General features: G+C 28.7%; 2 protein-coding genes and 1 pseudogene across 2 annotated transcripts in view; 1 reads left to right on the top strand and 2 right to left on the bottom strand.

Moving 5' to 3' along the window:
- The window catches only part of FucT6 (alpha-(1,6)-fucosyltransferase 8), a 120951-nt gene extending 105450 nt beyond the window's left edge, over positions 1-15501 (bottom strand). The window contains exon 1 of the mRNA XM_075376662.1: positions 14872-15501. Coding sequence (XP_075232777.1) covers positions 14872-15080 — 209 coding nt within the window. The 5' untranslated portion in view covers positions 15081-15501. The remainder of the gene's footprint in view (positions 1-14871) is intronic.
- Positions 15502-18098: 2597 nt separating this feature from the next.
- On the bottom strand, positions 18099-18890 carry LOC142331220 (small ribosomal subunit protein eS1 pseudogene; annotated as a pseudogene).
- Positions 18891-19394: 504 nt separating this feature from the next.
- The window catches only part of LOC142331414 (CDK5 regulatory subunit-associated protein 3), a 48050-nt gene continuing 44196 nt past the window's right edge, over positions 19395-23248 (top strand). The window contains exons 1-2 of the mRNA XM_075377299.1: positions 19395-19546; positions 20181-20355. Coding sequence (XP_075233414.1) covers positions 19541-19546; positions 20181-20355 — 181 coding nt within the window. The 5' untranslated portion in view covers positions 19395-19540. The remainder of the gene's footprint in view (positions 19547-20180; positions 20356-23248) is intronic.

The raw sequence follows: 23248 nt of genomic DNA, 5'->3' as shown, positions 1-23248 counted from the left end.
ATTGGAAGTATGAAGAACAAGAAAATCCCGAAAGAATGGAAGAATGCCTTGATACTCCCACTCCATAAGAAAGGAAACAGGGTAGATCCGAACAATTACAGAGGGATCTTCATTCTCCAAGTCGCCTATAAGATCCTCTGTAGAACCTTGCTGAACCAACTAGAATCCCCAGCCGACCCGCAAATTGGCGAGTATCAGGTAGGATTCAGAAAAGAAAGGTCCTGTATCGAACAAATCTGGAACCTCAAGACCGTACTACGTATCAGACGATCTCGGAACACCAAAGTCACATTTATCGACTTTAAAAACCCTACGACTGTCAGCAGACGAACCTTATTTAACACCCTACAAGAAATTGGAGTCGATAGAAAGAAATCATCCAGGAACCATTATCAAGAACCACCTCAAAGGTCAAATACATGGAAGAAATCTCAAACCCATTCGACAGTCCGACAAGAGGACGGCTTATCGCCACTTTTGTTCAGCATCGTCTTGGAGAAGATGATCAGAGAATGGGAGAAGCAAGTCAAAGACAGTCAAATTGGAAAACAGAAAGGAAATAGAATTACCGTGAAATGCTTGGCCTTTGCAAATGACCTGGCTATATTAACAAACGACAAAGATAAATCCATTTTCTCATTGGAGAAACTGCATGAAATATCCTGTAAAACCGACTCCAAATTTCTTATGAAAAGATACAATATATGGACACCAAATCAACTGGAAGATTCCCGCTGCTAACAAAATACGGCAAAAAAAAAACAAGCACCTCACTTCAAGTACTTGGGAGAAACCATCCAATCCACAAGACTGAATACGATATCGAACACAGAAAGAATGCTCAAACTGCAAAAGGCGTATAGACTTACATGAAATCATTATAACAAAAGGGCAGTATCTCGCAATGCGAAACTACGACATTACAACACAGTTGTCTTGCCGGATGCCTTGTAAGCAGCAGAAACCACGGTAGTCAGAGAAATGACCAAAATTCATGAAATCGAGAAGTAAGAACGGAAAATACTCAGGAAAATCCGCAGTGGGTCTTCAGAGACGGAACCTGGATCAAGCGACCCACAAAGGAATTGACATCACCGACAAGTTTAGGAAAAGGCGTCTACAATTCTACGAACACTTATGCAGGATTGGTGAAGATAGACTCGGTAAGAAAATTTTCAACATCGTCAAGGCAAATAAGTTAAAGTTCATTTGGATGAAAGAAATACAACACAGTGAATGGATGAAGAGATTTTGAGAAGAAAAGAAAAGAGAAGGAAGTAAAGCCATGATTGGTTCAAGTACACGAGATCTCCTGAAGGGAAATAAATAATAATAAAAGATTAATCACCTATTAAAAACAGGTAATAAATATAATGCACTGTTCTTCAATAAAATCGATCATTAATTTCTTAATTTGAAAAATTAATTAAATTAGTGAAATTTAATTAAAACACGATCTAGATCATGAATTACAGTCCTTCTTGGAGCTGTGAGTACAAGAATTCCTTTTTCTAATAATAATGATAAACTGTATAACAGATTCCTGTGAAAAACAGATTGTCATCTGAAATGCTAAGCATCTCCTGCACTTTAATGGGCTTGTTATGCTGACGTACAACAGTACAACTGGCTCAGAGGAGGCAAAGGGAAACCATTTCATTTCTCATTTTCTTTAGTAAATCTGGCACAAGTTAGTTATTTTGAGTTGCTAGTTTTTGCAGTGATTTGTATCTCATGACAGATCGCCTGGTCAGGTAGTAATAACAGAGAGGCTGTTCTGTACACTAACACACAAAACTTAATAAGTTCACTGAAAAATCAGAAACAATTGCACTGACCCCAGGGATTAGAATAAAACTGAATGGAGACAGTTGCCTTTCCATGGGATAAAACAATTATCCCAGTAACTTATCACTATCACATTGCTCAATCATTTAAAAACGCTACATCCAGACTTTCCCCCAAAATCCATTTTCAGGTTCAATCACTTTTTTCTCAATGATTCATTAATTAAATTTAATTAATAAAAAATACACCCAACATTTGTACTAATTTGAATGTAAAATAGTTATTTTGAAAACTCCAATTTTTTGTGTTACTTTTAAAAATTATCAAGGAACGTTTTCTTTCTGCTGAATATATGTGCATATAAAATTTAATTTATTTATTTAACTTTTATTAAGATTTTTCAGAAGTCTTCAAATATTTAAAACAACTTTGGTTCAGGGTCTTGGGCATCTCCACTGCTTGATTATAAAGTTAGTATACTTTGCTACATCCTTGAACAGAATTGTGGTCAAGAGATAAAAGTATATAGGAGCTGTAAGAATTAAAATATAATAGTACTTGTTTGGCCTTAAACTTTCAACCTCCCACATAAAAATTTTTACACCACCTCAACACAGTCTGCTTTTGAATAATTAACTTAATAATCAATACTAACACTCATCATTTTGAATCCCAGATTTTAATGACCTTTAAAAAGGTTAAATGTTAAAAATGAAAGATAAATAAACTAAAATGTATATTGCATTAAAAGAAATTCGATAAATATTTTTTACTAAAAAAATTAGAAATCACCGATTGAATTAAATACACCTCCACATATAAAATTTTAATGGGAAATCTATATATACATAAAATGGTATATGATGTGGAATAAGCTGACTTAATCCTTGAAAATGCAATATATATCAAGATTTTGATGATCAGGAGTTAGTGTCTTAATCTGGATCGGTCCAAGCCATAGTATGATAAATCTTAAATGGCAATTATGATAAAAACACAAAATGGAATTATAAAGCCAACCCCCTTGCTGGGTGCTATACACCCAATTTAACTGATAAAAGTCGTAACTTAATTTTGCTGTGACTGATGATCGTCAAAATTACTAATGATGATTACTGATGATCGTAAAATTTAAAAAAATTACTAATTTACTTCTCTCTCAAATTCTACTGTTGTACTTTGCAGACAATTAATTTAATTTATGATTAAATAATTACTATAAATTTCATTTAAACAGTCAAATAAACAACAAGTTTAATGGTTTAAATAGTAAAATGTTAATTAAAAATAGTATATTAGAAAATCAGACTAACTAATCCTTTTGATAATCAGTAAAAAGTGACATTAAATCTAAATTATTCTCTCTACAAATTAAAAAAAAAAGTTTACATTTAACTGTATTTTATTGAAATCAATCTAAAAAAAAGAACTTAAATATCTTATATAAGTTAAAGAACTTTTATATCTTACGTTTGTAATAATTACATTCATTCTCAAATTTTGTTTAGTAATTTAGGAATAAAATACCCAATATTTGTTACAGCATGTAACAAATATTGGGTAACAATATTTAGAAAATAAACAAATAACCAATTGGGTATTTGTTTATTTTCTAAACTTAAGTTTCATAAAATATATCACAACCAGATTTTATAATTTTCATACTGAACAAATGTTAAAAGATTATACTACTTTACAGTATAATTAAACATATATATACTTTCACAACACAAAAAAAAACTATCAATTACAATTAAGGAAAAGAGTTAAAAATTCTAAAAGAGTACATGACTGCAAAAAAAAGGATACTAAATGGAGCTGGTATTTCTTGATTACTAGATAAGTTTTCTTTCTGGTGCAAGCACAGAAGCTGGCTGTTATATAATAACAACTTGTAAGGTCAACAAGTATGTTGTTTATATATACGTGTGTGTACATAACTAAATCCAAATTAATCTCTCATTGCAGTAAATGTTTAAAGAGAAAACAAACAAAAATTAAACAAGAAATAAACTGGGAAAACACTCAAAAATTCTTTAGTTAAAATCTAAAAACTATATTGGCCATTTCAATTGGTAATTTTTCATTGTATAATAGATACCAAGTAAATAATGTATAAAAATAAATAAAATTAATTAATGAAAGAAGAAATATTAATTAACAAATAAAAATTAAAATTACTCCCATCACATAAGGTGAAGATTTCAGGGTTCAGGTATTTTTAATCATAGCCCACCGGGTTGGTCTAGTGGTGAACGTGTCTTCCCAAATCAGCTGATTTGGAAGTCGAGAGTTCCAGCGTTCAAGTCCTTGTAAAGCCAGTTATTTTTACACAGATTTGAATACTAGATCGTGGATACCGGTGTTCTTTGGTGGTTGGGTTTCAATTAACCTCACATCTCAGGAATGGTCGAACTGAGAATGTACAAAAGACTACACTTCATTTACACTCATACATATCATCCTCATTCATCCTCTGAAGAATTATCTAAACGGTAGTTACCGGAGGCTAAACAGGAGAAAAAAAAAAAGTATTTTTAATCATAAATGTTTTGATTGGGAATGCCAATAACAACTATACCAAAGCAATAACGGATATTATTTACTTCCATTAACACTATTGTTAATAATATTTCTTATTTCTTTTATTTACTTTTTGATGTATAATTTCCTGAGTATGATGACTAACAATCAAAATGATTACCCCTACACTTTTAGATTAATTTTTTTTTTTGTAATGGTCTTTGAACATTTGTTTTTCAATTTGTTTCAATAACTTCTTTAGAATATCTCTTTCTTTTTATATCAGGAAGAAAAACCAGATAATCAAATTAATCCTGGTGGCAGGATTATCTTGATAACAGCTACACAAACTTCACGCTAAAGAAATAATACTTTTAACTTCAAATATTAAAATTCTCAATTTAACCCAGATTTATTTATTTTCTACATATCTTCAACCCTTACCCACCACATGTACTGATATCAATTTATTTTTTCTTATTCTGTAGAGAATGTTCCACTGATGGTTCTCTTGCAAATTTTTCTAATTAAATTATGAAGATTTTTAAAATGAAAATTTCAATTTTTACCCACGACGAAATGGACACGGTACATGCATTTGGGGTAAGAGGTTGTGAGTGTATTTATTAACATTTTCCTCAAATACTTTTGACCGATTTCAATGCAGTTTTTTACATTATATAGGTACGGGCATCACTTCAGAGCAGGTTATTAGACATATTTTACAGTTATAAGCCACCACGGCGTGCTTTAATACCTTTAACAAATGCTGCAGTACATACAATAAACTTTCATCATCAGCAGCATACACATCTCACTATTGGGCACAAGCCTAATAATCTTTAAAAAGTAGTAAATAACAAATAAGTAATTTTAAAAACCCGCAATGAAAAAAACCTTAATTAATAATCGACCTTAAATAATTATTTTGTTTTTTAACAAAATAATTACTGTATTTTTACTTTATAATCCTGTTAGACATTGTGGTATTGCTTTTAAGACAATCAAATATAAGGATTGACTATCATGTGTAACCATAAATAAGCTTTGACTGCATAGATAAGCTTTAGTTATCATAGTTATGCCCAGTGGTTAATCAAAATCTTAAATTCTATTGTCTTAAAAACAAAATCACAATGTTAAAGAGGATTATAATGTAAAAATACAGTTATTTTATTTCAAGTTTATTTATTTTTTTCAAGTTATTTTTTTTTTTTTAGTGCTCCTATTTGTAGTATTTTAATGCAGTTAATGACCAAATCGTTATTTATTTATAAGATATTTTTCTTTTTTTTAAAAAATTCAAGAAAATTAGCTGAACATGGGTAACTTAAGGTTAAGAAATAATTTTTTTCCTGCATTTCGTAAGTCCTTAGCTGATCTATCTTCATTTCATTTCTATGCATTTCTCTTCATTTTTATAAAGACATTAATTTCTTGCTTATGGATTCACAGAAATTTAAACCAAAATAAGCTTGAGCCCATTGACAGAAGTTCTGCTTATTCATGTATCCGCAAGTGAAAATGGGCTTCATCTGACATCCAAATAGTTTCAATACAGTTAGTCAATGTATTTCAATAGTCTCATTGATTATAGGCATCAGGTTTTCACAAAAACTGCATTTTCAATACACAATCATTAGGCTCCAGTTCTTGGACAATTTGAATCTTATAGGGATGAAATTTCAGGTTATGAAGTATTCTTTGCATGCTCCGATGTCCAAACTCTAATGACAAGGTAATTTCCCACACCAAACGACAAAGACTCCTTACCACTACAGCTTTCATGGCATCAATGTTTTCTGGGGTACATACCTACAATACAATCCCCAAAAACTGGGATTCCTCCCTCCTAGATAATTCCAATTTTAGTAATATAAGTTACACACCTTAATATTTTTTTACACAATTTATTCGCATCATAAGATTGAAGCTTAAACATGTAAACATATACATGAAATTTGTAATAAGTTTTACAAAAAATGTAAATTCTGGCTAGGAATCAAACCTGAGAATTCAAATAAAAGGCTGAGATACCACCATTCTCAAAAGAAACATTCTACAGTCATATAATCTTACAATTGTAATTTAAAAACTAAACTGACAATTTTTGTACTGCGTAAATATTTAAAATCTGTATTTTAAAGGATTTGCATATTAAAATCAGTTTCTAATTTTTGTTCACCACATTAAAATCATAAAATTAACATAAAACAGTACAAAATCGACTGCATTTCCACTTTTTACTATTAGTATGTTGTTCTTTACAACCAAGCTCATTATTTAATAGTTAGAATATTTATCATTATGAAGTTAGAAACAACATGCTCTTTTAAATATTTATGATCATTTTTAATAAATTATACATTGTTTAACAACCCCTTTTTCATGCATAATGTTGTTACAGAATCTTTTAGGTATATTTTTTTTTAAATCCACTTTTCCAGCACTGTATTTAATACCTTAACCACATTAATTAATAACATTTTGATTTTTGGATATACATATAACACTGACCATTATAGATAACTTATTTTCATACAACCAATGCCAGCTCATGGGATTGAACTGAATCTTTTGTTACTAATCTCATGAAAATTTGAGAATTATGCAAGCAAAAAAAATTTATTCATCTCCTAAAACACATCACCATCCTCAGGATGTAATCAGTAAGGTCATACTTCATTAATAATAAATTTAGTACTCTAAAATACACCTTCAAAACAAAAGTTTTTTTTTTTGTCTGCAGTCATTTGACTGGTTTGATGCAGCTCTCAAAGATTCCTTATCTAAAGCTAGTCGTTTCATTTCAATATACCACTTACATCCTATATCCCTAACAATTTGTTTTACATATTCCAAACATTGCCTGCCTGCACAATTTTTTCCTTCTACCTGTCCCTCCAATATTAAAGTGACTATTCCAAGATGCCTTAATATGTGGCCTATAAATCTGTCTCTTCTTTTAACCATATTTTTCCAAATGCTTCTTTCTGCATCAATGTATCACACCTCTTCATCTGTTACTTTATCCACCCATCTGATTTTTAACATTCTCCTGTAGCACCACATTTCAAAAGCTTCTAATCTTTTCTTCTCAGGTACTCCAATCATCCAAGTTTCACTTACATATAAAGCTACACTCCAAATATATACTTTCAAAAATCTTTTCCTGATGTTTAAATTAATTTTTGATATAAACAAATTATATTTCTGAATGAAGGCTCTTTTGCATGTGCTATTTGGCATTTTATATCGCTCCTGCTTCATCCATCTTTACTAATTCTACTTCCCAAATAACAAAATTCTTCTACCTCTGTAATCTTTTCTCTTCCATTTTTACATTCAGTAGTCCATCTTCATTATTTCTACTACATTACATTTAGTACAACACAATTTTCCACCAACAGTACAGAACTCAACAATGCCTCTTACCTTATTGCTTATTATTTTTTCTTTTAATATAGCTTTCGAGGGTTTTCCTCATTGTCAGTTAATAATTTTTTTTTTTTTTAAATTACACATAGTCAACATAATATAAAAATATGTATGTATGTAAGTATGGCCAGCACATACAGTACTGTACTCCTGTATGTGTGGTTGGCTACATGGAATATTCTATTTTTGACTAATATTTTTATATTATGTTGACAATGATTTATATTATGTGTTTGATGTGTAATTTAAAAAAAAAAATTATTACCTGACAATGAGGGAAGCCCTTGAAAGTGCTATTAAATGAAAAAAACAATATGCATGAGATAAAAGGCGTTGTTGAATTCTGTACTGTTTGTGGAAAATTGTGTTATACTTTTATCGGACATAATTAGTACAGAGGTGAATATGGACAGATACAATAACAAAAAAAGAATTGACTTGGCTATTTATAATTGATTTTATATACATATATATATATATATCCAAAAATTAAAATAGTTCAACATTATACTTGGACAATATTTTTTTATTCAGATGCATGAACACAAATTAAGAAAAAGTGTAAATTTTTAATTGGAAGTAATTATAAAAATGTAATTAAAACAACTAGGTGCAGTTGTTTTTGACAAATAGTAAGATGAGAGAGCTTTAAATTTGATGTTACCTTAATATACTAAAATTGCTACATATCAAAGATTTATATAATTTGCCTTCATTAAAATTAGCAAATACTTATGAAACAAATGTGGATTTATTTGCAATTTTTCAGACACAATAAAACGATTTCACTGTTTTGGTATACATTAAATATCACTTACTAATGATGATGCACTTATGACAATTTTTCTTTTTTTTGTTTTATCTAATAAAAGCATCAGAATAGACCTCCCAGCCACTTGTCAAGTCATTAGCAGACCATAACCACTTTGTTCATCAAATTATTTACAATTTACTATTAAATAGCAAAGAATAACTGTTTAACTATGAAACAGTTTATTTAAAAAGTACAACATATTTTAATTTCTTCTTCGCGATTATTCTAAAATGATTTATAATATTTCATAAAATAACTTAACAATAAAGATAAAATTTGTTAATTATTAAATTGTTTACTTTAGTTTAATGCAACTTTTCTCCCAAAGTCCTTTTGGAATTCAGTTTTTAGTGGGCACAGTATATGGTGCCTTTTTTGAAAAGGTTAGGGAATCATTTAAGAATGCAATAGTTTTTATTACATTTCAGATATCTGTTAATCCCATATGGGTTTTATGTACTTTTTTAAAATGTGCATGTTGTGGTTAATGTCTAATAACATTTCTCAGAGATGGTTTGAAAAATTGAATTATGTTAACAGTTATTTGAACTATTTATACACATTTTATTTATTTTTTTACAGATATCAGTTTAAGATTTGTGAAACCTGATTAAAATAGCTCACAATAAAAATCTTCTAAAGGATTTATTATAATATAAATTGATAAGATTCATTAAATCTTCTAATAAGTTTTATTATATTTAATACCATTAATGTAATCATATAAATCAAACAATACACGTAGCCAATTTTTAACTGATGTAATGATTCAATTTGTTCAATGTGCAACACAGTCTGCTGCATGTCAAATCGATTTTTTTTATAATAGATAATGAAACAATTCCTATCACAACACTGAATTCATCAGAAAAAAACATCCAATATCTATTAAACAAGTAACATTATAACATACACCTATATTTTTTACATTTATCATTATTTTTATTTGATTATAATCTTTTTGATTATAATATTTTTTTTTTATTAAACACCAAAATACTGACTGATACAATTAATTCTTTGTAAACAACCATTTAGTTAGGCCATACTGAATAAATTGATAAGAATTTAACAGTGATTATTACATAATATACACCTACTTTAAACCTCTCTCTCTATATATATATATATATATATATATATATAATCAACAAATAATTTAATCAAAGCTAATCTTTTGCCCAATTACTATAAGTTTTCATACAAATACTGAAATTACATTTTTTAAATAATAGAAGACAGTTATTTAATTCAAATACAATTAAAAATTGCCTCATTATAAAAACAATAATCAGGGAAAGAAAGAATTTTCAGTTAAATATATTTTCATGCACACAATATACATTTAAAAAACTTTATAAATAAATTTAATGTATATTTTTGATTACGATATACATAATAATATATATTATATATTGAGAAAAATTGTGTATATACCTTTTCAAGTGTTGTACATCTTCATTTAATTAAATTCAAAGTTTGAAATTTCATTCATTCATTAGTAAACTTACTTTAACTTTTTTTGACACAACACTAATAATTAAATATTTAATTAAAATACTAAGGACTTATGAATCAAAATAAAATTTTTATTTTTATTCAGGTTGGCAAAATTCCACCACACTGTTTAAAAGTTTACTGAATAAATCAGCTTTGTCAGAATTTTGTTAGCACCATACAAGTTCATATAAGTACAACCTCAACATCATCATGTGGCATTCTGTAATCATGCTTGTTCCTGCATTTGGCTGATGCCGATTAAAGAATTTATGGTCTGTATATGGAAAGGAGCTCATATATTTATTTATTTTAATTTTTTATATTGGATGAAGCGGTGCACATTCCTGACAGGCTAATGTTAAATATTATAAAACCAAGCAGTAAGTAAATAATTTCATTCTATTATTTTTTTATAATAATTGATAATTACACACACACGCGCGCGCGCACACACACATACATACATATATATATATATATATATATATATATATATATATGGAAAAGACCCACACAATTTTACCGGTTAGTCCATGCTATTATTAGTACTGCAAGCCAGGTGAATTGGAAATATAGGGATAAAATTGCTAGAAATCTGACAAATATTTGTTCAGCTATTTTGAATACATTTACAATGTTGTAGTTGTCCACAAAAATCAGGACAATCTGGCAGTGCACACAAAAAAAATTTGTGCCAAAGCAATTTGCTATAAAGACACTTTGTTTTAGGTATATCCCCCATGTTATTTTCCCCTAAAAAACAAGACTCATCAATTTTGACTGTTCTAACTGGACTATAATTTTTCAAAGGGTTTTTCAAATTAACTCGCACAGGCTTCTACTAGGAGGTAGTTTTTTTTTCAGTTAGTTACGGTTCCAATTAGCACTCATGGAGCTCCAAAAACCATGTTGTAATCATAATATCCTTAATTCTAGAATATATACAGAATATTATATTAGTCTGAAAAAGTAATTGGTTGATGTAATCAAACCATGAATGCTTTCACCCCTAAATTTTGTACTGCAATCTATTTTATTGCACTATCAATTAACAGATTTGTCTCTTGACTACAAAATCATTTCATGTCCATTTGTACTTAAATTGATGGTTATGTAAAATTCCTTTACTCTGAAAGAATTGTACGGATGTTTTGAATTGATTTAATGTGATAGTTGTAAAAAAGATATCTTCTAGACCATGATTAAACTGAATTATTATGATACATCAAACACAATCACTGAGCTAGACTCTTTCTGATAATACATTTATAAGTACTGTATAACAATTTTCATTGTATATTACATCAAATTTCAATATTTTATAAAAAGTATTTACTCAATGAATAATTTGCACTAATGGTACAGATAATAACAGGAAACCATAATTTATTTAATTATCTATTCTTCCTCCGGTAAACTCCAGCAAGTCAATATATCCAACTTTTTTCTTTTTTTTAATAAATTAATTTTATAGCATGTGAAAAAATGCCAGCTCTGATCAGTATTCCAACCTATGGATGAAAGGCAGACACCACATCTACCATTAAAAATAACAGTATATTTTATAACATATTACTGTACAATACAATATTTAAATAAGACACGTAAAAACATGCTGATTTTTCAAAATGATTGTTGCACTCAAAAAGTGCCAGTTTCATAACTGAATAAATCCAATAAATATTTCTGAAAATTTTGTAAATAGTACAAATTTTTAGAAACCTTTTTATGTTAATTCATTGATATCATATATAAGTCATAAAGGAAAAAAACTATTGAAAAAGTCACCAATACGAGTATATTTGCTTACTATGTAATAAACCCAGTAATATATCACAATATCATCCCTTCCACAAAAAAATATTTTCACCACAATATTGCATGAGAAATAATGCTGTCTTTATTCGTAATTCTCCCTCGTGAGTTTTGAAACTCATTATTATAATAACATCATATTATTATTAATACCAAAAATGGGGTAAGATTTTATATGTGAAATGGGGAATGTATGAGTAAGTGAAATTACACTTTAATGTACTGTATACTGATGACTTCTGTACAGAATTTGTGCAGAAGAATTGAGAGGAGAGTGGAAGAAGTCTTAAGAGAACACCAGTTTGGTTTCAAGTATAGGGACAAGGGAACCAATTTTAGTGCTCAGATTAATAGTAGAAGGAAGATTAAAGAAAAACAAACCAACATACTTGGCATTTATAGACCTAGAAAAGGCATTTGATAACATAGACTGGAATAAAATGTTCATAATTTTTAAAACATTAGGGTTCAAATACAGATATAGAAGAACAATTGCAAACGTTTACAGGAACCAAACAGCAACAGTAATAATTGAAGAACATAGGATGTTCTCCCTATCCCAGTTACTTTTTAATCTTTACATAGAATTAGCAGTTAATGATGTTAAAAACAATTTAGATCTGGAGTAACAGTACAAGGTAAAAAGATAAAGATGCTACGATTTGCCGATGATGTAGTAATTCTAGCTGAGAGTAAAAAGGATTTAGAAGAAACAATGAATCGCATGGATGAAGTATTACGCAAGAACTACCGCATGAAAATAAACAAGAACAAAGCAAAAGTAATGAAATGTGGTAGAAATAATATAGAATAATATATAAACCACTATGGAAGTGAAACTTGGATGATCAGAGTACCTGAGAAGAGAAGATTAGAAGCTTTTGAAATGTGATGCCATAGGAGTATCAGATGGGTGGATAAAGTGACAAATGAAGAGGTGTTACAGCAAACTGATGAAGAAAGAAGCATTTGGAAAAATATAGTTAAAAGAGGAGACAGACTTATAGGTTACATATTAAGGCATCCTGGAATAGTCACTTCAATATTGGAAGGATAGGTAAATGGGAAAAATTGTGCAGGCAGGCAATGTTTGGAATAAAAAAATAAACGTTTGGAATAAAACAAATTTCTTAGGGATGTAGGGGGTATACCGAAATGAAACAACTAGCACTAGATACAGAATTTTGGGAAGCTGCATCAAACCAGTCAAATGACTGAAAACAAAAAAGAAATACTGATGACTACTGATGCAGATGGGTCCTTTTACTTAATTTTGGGACTTTATTCAGCAACAATCATCAGATTTATAAAGAAAACTTAGAAATGAAGATTATCACATATTGCAACACTTCAGAATTCTTGAACATAAGTTTACATTCAAAGAATAAGACAGTTTGATGTAAATAGTCCGTATTTTTTGGACCCAGAAACTAAATATTTTTTAAAACCAATTAAATATTTATAGTAAATTGGGTTAAAGTTTCATCAATTAAGAGTTTTATACGATACAATACTTGAATTATCATCCTTCACACAGATTTCCATAAAGAGCATAATAAAGTTGTCATATAAGATGGTTTCTAATAGATAGCCATATTAAGTTTATGAAAGCACAAATATATATTTACATACATCATCTTTTTGTGACAAGCAATGAGATGAGTTAATGTTATGATCTACAATATCCACACACACTTACTATGAACAGGATCTTCAATTTTTATTTTTATTTTTAAGGGCAAACAAAGAGATAAAAACACCCTAAGAAGAAAATAATGTAGTCAACAAAAGTTGTTAAATAATTGTGTTAAGAGTTTCAGATAAAAAAAGACAGGTGGGCATAAAAAAAACAGCAACATACTAATATAAAAGAGAAATGAAGCAAAGAAGTGAACGGATTCTAAAAAAAAAAGATGAAAAAGTTATAAACCAAAAATGTAGAGCATAAGGTAAACCTCAAAAAAGAATTTGTTCTAAGCATACAAAAGAACACAATAAATAGCTAAACACAATTTGATATCTGTCAAAATTTGAATCTTACACTACTTTTTAAATACATGGTAAACAACAAGACATATTTCTGAACCTAATTCAAGCCCCAGCATCAAATTCAATCACACACAAAACTCAGCAATTTCAGTGGCAGTATCTGAAGAAACTTAACATGAAAGCTAGCAGTAATGCAAAGTTTTTAGCTGATGTTGATAATATTTAAATTATTCAAAACACAATATCACAGGTGTATCAAAATTCAAACTTATATCAAAATAAATAAGCCATTAGTATATTTACATAAACAAACAATGAATGTACCAATCATGTGTTAAATTTCTGAAAATTTAAGATAATTTTTGATTTGATTAATATATCACATTATTTTATTTAAAATTTTGATAGTAGTAAAATAGCTATTAAGGTAGACAAGACTACCTTATATCCTTACCAGATATCATGTGTTGCAGTAAGATGTTAAACACGAATAAAACTTTTAATACATCTTAATCTTTTTAATACATAACGTATAACAAATTAGAAAAATAGAATAAATTTCATGCTACGCTTCATAATAAAGGTTTTATGCTGTATTAACTAAATTCTACACAATTTGCTACATAGGCTTGCATTTTGAAAAGGTCCCATACATAACTGAACATATAAAAAGTCTAGGGAAGATAAGGAGGGCATTTATAAAAAATTAGTATATCTATCTGTTGAGTGGAATAGGTCATGTTGCAACACAGTAAAAGACAAAATACTGACACTTGCCAGCCAGCCACTATAGACCGACATGTAAAAAGGAAAACATTTAAAATAAGAAAATTTTATTACATGATTACATTGATACAATTATGAAAAAACTTTTAACATACAGATCTTAAAAATAAAAAAAAATAATATTATCAAGATGAGAAAATAAAAATAGAAAAACTTTTCAAACTATTATTAAAATAGATACAACCTAGAAAACAAAGTATAAATATTTCAATACTTACCCCGCATTGTAATCCTTAAGTAACTGATTAAGTTCAAGTCGCTGCTGATGCAATAATTGCAACTCCTTGAAGGCCTGAGAAATCCTTTGGGAAGTCTGAGGATCTGGTTCATGTTTTAAAAGTCCGACAGAAACCAAAAAAAAAATTAACCACACAAGCAAAATAAATCCCAATGCTCGACTCCATAACACTTGTCTCATTAATTTCATTTTATTACAATCTTGATATATATTACTAGTTTTATAGCTACCTATTAAATAATTACTGTTAACTATAAAAAATTAATTTTGAAATAAATACCCGATATGGCTGTCCTACGGTTAAACAATTTCACATTTGAGGTTAGCACCCTTAATGAGGTTAATAAATTAAAATAAAATAAAATCATTTAGAATTCTGTAACAAATAACAGTAAGTATTAAGCAATTAAAACATTGCATTTAATGTATTCTTTAACAGGGAAATACAGTAAATCATAAAAAGATCATTTGTAAAGTACCTAACAAAATTATCTAACACATTCATACCCCTACCAATTTAATACGTTTAAATCATTCTCTCAAAGCCTCATTCCACACCGCATTTCTCAACCAATGCTCTCTTAGAACTAGTAAATAAGAATACTAGTGACACTTAACGCCGTCAAATTACTAATAACAAAAAAAACTAACAAAGGCAAGTGGAGGGGGAACAAACGTGCAATCGTACCAAACCCACCACTTCAAAACTTAAAAGTTTAACGCGTAATGTCCACACGGCTAGATAAAAAGTATTTACGAATTCCATTTGATAGATAGGAATAATTTCTAGGACATTCTTATAGTGGAGAAAAATGGGTTAATTTCTTTTGTCTTAATGAAAAAAAATCGCTATGAAACTTGCACATTATATCGCATACTTTATAAATGTATTCAAACGATATGTTAGCAGTGAAAGTTTTATTAAGTAATGTTTATTACTGATACAATTATGAATGCTTTATCGTATGAATCAGAATAGCAAGATATTTGTATCGAAATGGACGATTTATGTTACAATTTACCACAAACAGGTTAGTCCATTCCCTAGATCAGCATTACGAAATTACGATTAAACTTCTAAGAGTTATACATTTAATACAACTCACTTTTTGTATAATTAAAAATATCCATCCACCTAATTTGGTAAGTGAGACTACTAAGTTTATTGTAAACATTATGGACACTTATATCCTAGATGCCGACACACATGATAAATCCTTAATGCCTAAAAAAAAACTATTTATAGCTGGCAATTCACTGGATGACAGAAATGCCACACCATTTAGCTTAATTCAGGAACTGGATTGTTTAGAATAAACACATTTAGAAAAATTAAACTTTACCATTACATCTTTATTATTAGCATTTTTCTGTACAAATACCCAGATTAATTAAAATTATAAATTTTGTACAAACTGCTTTATATTTTTTAAATATAATCAGCATTGATAGTAGAGTAATTAGACATATTAAGAACTGATACCCCTTAGAACAACACTACCGGCATTGTTTGATTCATTTGATAACTACCAGCTTACAGGTGTTATTACAACTATTTATATTAAAATAATTTTTTGTTTGCATTTTATAGTAAATACAACAAAAGTAAATGCACAATTTAAAGGTCATTATCAAAACTTTATAATTCTACTAATTGCCATTGGAATAGATCAGCCATGGTCATGACAGATAAGTCATACAACCCCTTCAATAAAGCAAATAAAATATTATCATTGGTCCTAATCTTAAAGATAATTAAAAAGAAAAAAATGAAAGTTTAAAGTATAAATGCTACTTTTTTAAAATGCTTAAAAGCACTTCTTTCCAGTTCCCTGTAACAATTTAGTTTTGTTTTAATATTAGGAGAAAAACATTTACAATTTCTAGAAGCTGTACAGTTCATAATTAAACATTCAACAATATTTTGCTAAATTTTGTTTTGCTAAATTTCAAAGCATGCAATACTTATGAAATAAACTGAACTGCTTCAACTACTCAGTATTCTTTGATGATTAAATTGTATGCAGGTTCAAGTAGTTATAGAAATATTTGTTTGTTGCCTGCTGTAGCAACATTTGACAACTGTTCTAATTGAAATCACAGATTCACCAACAATGATATATTAATTTTATATTTTACATAAACTAAAAAGAACCACTTCTTAACACATTCAAGTATTTAAATGTAAAGTTGACAAAAAATGTACAAGTAAATATTAAATAAGCAAATTCAAGTCAAACATTTTTTATCACATTCTAAATATCTCTCTGTCTAACTAAAAAAATCACCAGTATAAGAACTACTGCACTAGTTTGTAATTTAATATTCATATACATACATGAACTTTGTTTTTTGGATCATGAAAATGTTATAATTACAGTTGTAAAACAGATTACAGATGGGAGATATGACTTAAATATCAGAAGCATTAAAATTCTGTAATGTGAAAAGACTGATCTACCGACCTTTCACAAACAAAAGCTACCTCTCTTAACAATTGCATAACCAGATATTAGTGAATCCAGCATAAAATAAACTTTGACATAAGTTTGGCAGACAATTCTGTCTAAACAAGTAACACTAAAACCTTGTTAGAAATCAATTCTGAGAAACAGTTTAACAGTGAGAACTTATTTTGCAAAGCTGATTTAAGTTTTACAGATATATTAAACTAAGATATTCTCAAATGTTTGTAGGGTTTAAGGATTGAAGTTCTGCAAACCATATCAAATAATAAACACATCTGAACATATTGAAATTATAATGTGTGAAGCATGAATAAAACAAAAACTGCTTAAATATAAGTGGTAGTTAATAAATTACTGTAGATTCATCAAAGCAGCACAGTTTTCCTGCATACTGCTGGTATTTAATAATGGCTAATAACAGAAAGAAGCCAATAATTAGCTTCTTGTCAATTTGTTATAAAGGCTAAATAAAACTCTGTTAATTTTATAGCATAATATATGATACTTTATTTCATTTTAATGGACAACTTACAACTTTAATCTTTATAAAAATTATTTACCATATTTTACAAAGTAATCACAGAGTTCTGATAAATTTTTAAATTCCTTAATAGGCCTTACTTTATATTTTATAGAGAAAATAATTACCTTTTAAAAAAAGTTCACACAACCAAAACATTCTTGATAATGGAATTAAGTGTGCTATCTCAAAGAACTGCTTGTAGAGACTAAATATAAACTAAACAGACTCTTGTACAGGAGGTTCATAGTTTTCTGGTCTTTCAGTCTTTTCACCCATTATTTCACCTTCATTTTTCCCATCTTCATAGAGCTCATGAAGCTTATTTAGATCAAAACGAGGACGCTTTAGCACTTTCACTTTTCTGATGTACACATCATGCAAAGGAAAAACACTTCGACATTTAGCTTCTATTTCTTTCCCAATGGCATCTGGTAGTAACATATTTACAAAAGTTTTCAAAGTATTGTTGGTAATATCTTCTGTAATTTTTTCAGTCATTCTTTTACGAATATTACGAACTTGTGTATGTTGCGCATAACAGGTCTTTCTTTGAGAGAGTTGATCCTTATTTGTGAATCCAATACAAAACACTCGTAACAAATAACCATCTACAGTTTTAGCATCAACCCATGCCTCAATAAGAGTTTGCCATTTTTTAACCATGCTTCTCAATTTATCAGTTGTGAGATCTAACCCATGAAAATTTGTGAAAATATAATGCCCTTGAACATTCTCGGCTATAAGGCGAAATTTCCGAAATGATCTTTCAGCATCACTATCATTTTGTAGATCTGCAAGAGATACCTCAAAAACTCTGCGTTTTAAAAAATCTGATTCCATTTTTACTCCTTGAGAACGGTTTACAGGGGTTTTTCCAATTAATCGTGTTGCAAACATACATGGTGCTTTCACATCATACCAATTTTTTCGTGTAAATGGATCTACAATTTTTTTCTTCATGCCCTTCTTTCCACCTTTATTCAAACCCTTATTTTTTCCAACTGCCATCGGGGATAACTTCTAAATTTTCCAGAATTCGCAATCAGTTACCCAAGTGTATTAAATTAAATCAGTTACCAAAATAACTCAAGAAATCTATATTTAGCAATTCGCGTATGTTAAATTCAAATATGTAATGGATAATTTAAATGTTTCTTTTGAACAATCCCAGAGTTACCAACGACCTAATTTGTCCTATTTATTTATTTAATTGTAAGTAACTATTTTTTAAAAATTGAATGAAGAAGTAAATTTATACCTGAGAATATGATGACAAATTTTAGAACTACTTAAATAATTAGTTATTTAATATTTTTTCAAGTAAATTAGCAACAGTAAAATATATATATAATGCCAAATTTTTAAAGGTAAAGTTAAATCAGCGATTGCATTTTAAATTTATTCAGTAAAAATTTCTTGCTGTATGCATAAACTAATATATAGTATTCAAAGAAGTTTTACCTATTTAGTCTTTAGAAATTTTGTTTACGGCGTTTGTTTGGCTACATTGCATGAATGTGCAACGTAAATTGAATAAACTTGTCCGTATGCTTTTAGGTTAATGGTAAACGGTTTATTGTTATAAACATTATTAACAGCTTCTTGTTATTGTTTTACTTTTAACGAATGTCCTGTACTGTGTAATATAGGTCTTTAACATGTTGGTAAGTTTATTTATTGTAATTTTATTTTTGTAAAATGTGATTTGTACTGTTAATGTACAAAATTTACTAGTGTAAAAAAAAAAAAAAAAAAAAAGTGTAAATTTACTAGTGTATTAAATGGAATTTGGATTGTATTTTTAAACATTAAATTACTTTCACAATATTTTGTTACTTTTTCTTCTTACATTACGCTAACATTTCTCATATTCACTTTATTTGGTTTCTTTTTAAAATTTTTATTTTTGAAGACATTAGAAAGGGTTAAAGCAAATATTAGTGATTCACTATATGTTGTGTTCATCATGTTTACTACCATGTACCGAGCATGTTCATTAATGTTTTTAATTTATTTGTAGTATGTAAATTATCTAAATTGCTGAGTTGAAGAAAAATGATTTTCAGAAAATTAGTTCTGAAAAAAAGTAGACTTATTTCATGGTTAGATTGTTAACCAAAGTTATATTTGTTGTGGAGTTTGTAAATGTATACAACTTTATTTATTCTAGTTGGTCATAAATACTATTTTATAGGTTTGCTGTCTTTGGTAAAAGACAGAACTTTGATAAAAGTTAATAATTCTATTTAGTATTTCATTTGCTACTCGTTTAACTCCATTGTATTGGTATAATTTTAGGAACAAGATATACCTATCGATATTCATACTAATAAACTTTTTGATTGGTTACAAAGTAGAAGGCATTGTAGTGCTGATTGGCAAAAGAAAGCTCTTGTTATTAGAGAAAAAATCAATAATGCCATTCAGGATATGCCCCAGCATCCAGAAATTGCAAATCTTCTATCTGGAGCATGTAAGTATATTCACTTTTAAATTGTAATTTGTAATATATGTATAATATATGAATTAGGTTATTATGGTTTACATTTGACCTATTGTTGTTATTACTAGCTTAAACAAATTTAATTTAAGGTAAGATGATGTAAACTTAAAAAAGGTATACAAAGCCTATTTAATGATTTTGATAATATTCCCTAGAACACACAAATGCCTTTTTTTGAACTACACCGTGGTTACAAAGTCCCTCAGTGTGTAAAGAAATGAATATGAATTGTTTGTTATTAGTTTATTTAATGTTCTTACACGCAAAAGTTACTCTAAATTACATCTGTAATGTGCTCCTCCATTGTCTGAACACAATTTTATCAGTTGCCAGTGGAATTAGACATTCCCATTCATGTTGAAGGATCGTAGTCTTTAAAACAGTTTTTATTTTCACGCAAATCAATTCCTTAGTTACAAATGGGAGATCTTTTCTTTAGTGATGCTCCAAAGGAAGACAGGATGTTAAATCTGGATTTCTATTTGAGACTGAATTTTGGAGCCCCCTGATCTACTGCTCATAAAAATGTTGATTTAAAAAGGCCTCTATTGACACCATAATGAGGTGGAACTCAATCTTGTTGTAAAATGGCATTTAATTCCATGTCAACCAGTTGAAGCTGAGGGATAAAATAATTTTAAAGCATGTTGAAATCTGAAATGTTGAAAACACATCCTTCAGAAAATTGTAATCCTATCATATTCATTGGTAAATAATACTGACTTCATCTAAAGTTTTCTCAATATAATCTGAAGAGAATGGAAACATATGAACATTTTTTTTTAAATGCAAATTATCCAGATATCATCAAACTTCTTAATGAAAGCATGAATTTTGTCTGTCATTAATAAAATGTTTTTATCATGCCCTAAGTAAGCCAACAGCAACATATACTCATTATTCTGTAAAAACATTGAGAACAATGTTTGTTCATCCAGGAAAATTATTATTATTATTAATTCATCTCGCAACTCCTATAACTGGGTTAACATTTTCTATCGAGATAACCATGTTACTTCTGCATGGGGTATTCAATTTTAATTCAACAAATGATCAGTGCATCACTATTTTGGATTTTGATGATATTTTGTATATGAAATACCCACCTTGTAGTGGCCAAAAAATATTTTTTTATTTATTTAAAAAAAATTTTTCTTGAGTGATAGATTATTTTTTACTTACCTACAGGTAAAAACAGCCATTTTCATCACTTTTTCCATGAGCTGTAGCATTCATATTTTACATCATACAATGGGTCAAGAAGGGCTTTTAGAAAAGAGTAAAGATGGATCTTCATTTTAGTGTACTCAAAATTCATTTTGTTAACCAAATCTTGTAATGTCTACTGAAGTTATGTTTACAAATTGTTGTTTTTTCAAATTTTGGGCTCAAAATAAATAATGAATGGCTTAGGGTAACAGGCCTGTCTTTTACCTTTCAACTCTTAGGTACTAATAGTAATTATAAAAAAAAAATTGAACTGTTACCGAGTGTACTTCATTAAAAAAAAAAATGACCGCCAAATCATAAGATTTTGAAAATGTCTCATTTTTGGGGCCCAAAAAATCACATGTGGGACAGGTGACAAAAATCTGAAATGTTTACAGCAGAAAGTACTTTTTATGTACTTTAAAACCATACAAAAATTTATTTTATTACTCAAAGGGATTGACGAGTAATGAAGCCAACAAAACCACTAAAAACACAGTTCCTTCTAACCGTAAACAGTGTATCATAAAAATAGTATTAAAAAAATATTTTCTTTTTTGTGGCAACATTCCACTTATTTTAACTAATTGTTTGGATTGACTGGCTAAGTACTGACTTAACACTAAACTCATTTTGAATGCTCCAGTTGCTTGGCAATAAACTTAAAAGTATTAATTTTTTTCCTGGGTTGATGGTAACTGTTATCATTTATCCTTTATTTTAATGATTAATTTTTCATATTTCCTACCTAAATTAGCATAAATTTGTGGTACAAAGCTGGTTTCTTCTGTAGAAATATTTAAATCAAAGGAACTGACTGCTATTTTTATAACTATTTTTTAAAATTGGTTCCTTTGCGCTGCTCGATAATTTTTGAACCAAACGGGAGAGATGCCAATTGTTGAACCATCTTTATTCACTGATTTGACTATAACACATTGAGGCTCAAATACATCTTGATATTCTAGTTCGCTTTTTGTATCATGTGGTTTTTGAATTTTGTTTAAGCATTTTGTAAACAGTGCTGTGCCTGGAATTACTTTTAAATTTGGATTGCTTATTGAAAGTCCCAAAGATATTTTTGAAAGAGATTTTTTAACCAGTTTTGTGTGACAGCTAAATGAATCAGAGCAACTTTTCGCATTAATATGAAAATATTTATCTAAATATTTAGTTTTATGAAAAGTACAGATATTTATTGTTTCAATACATCCACTTCTTAAAGATATCAATGTTATTTGCTGTTCAGTAAACTCTGAAGTATTGTGCAATACCTAAGATCTATTGTAAGTCAATTTGTGACATACTGTTTCAGTGTGAATGCCAATTGAACACACCATAATCTGTTTTTATAAAATGCAAGGGCTTTTACAATAACAATCCAGTTAGTATAAATTATAAAACTACCAATTGCACCTCACTTTGTCTTATCTAAGTTTCTCTATAACTAAAATAAAAATTTCTATGATTAATAAAAGTAAAATTATATGATATTGCAAAAAAGAGAAAGAAGTTCACTGCTAATAAAATTACTTTATAAAGAATTGTACATTACCTAACCACAGTATTAATATTAGCAACAATACAGCTTAACACACAGTAACATAGAAATCCAAACAGTAACTGAGCCTTCTACAATGTTTACATTCAGGAT

Source organism: Lycorma delicatula, chromosome 10 (genome assembly GCF_047948215.1).
Source record: "Lycorma delicatula isolate Av1 chromosome 10, ASM4794821v1, whole genome shotgun sequence".
NCBI classification, from domain to species: Eukaryota; Metazoa; Arthropoda; class Insecta; order Hemiptera; family Fulgoridae; genus Lycorma; species Lycorma delicatula.
Note: the sequence above shows the minus strand (reverse complement) of the source record. Positions and strands in the feature narration are given on the sequence as shown.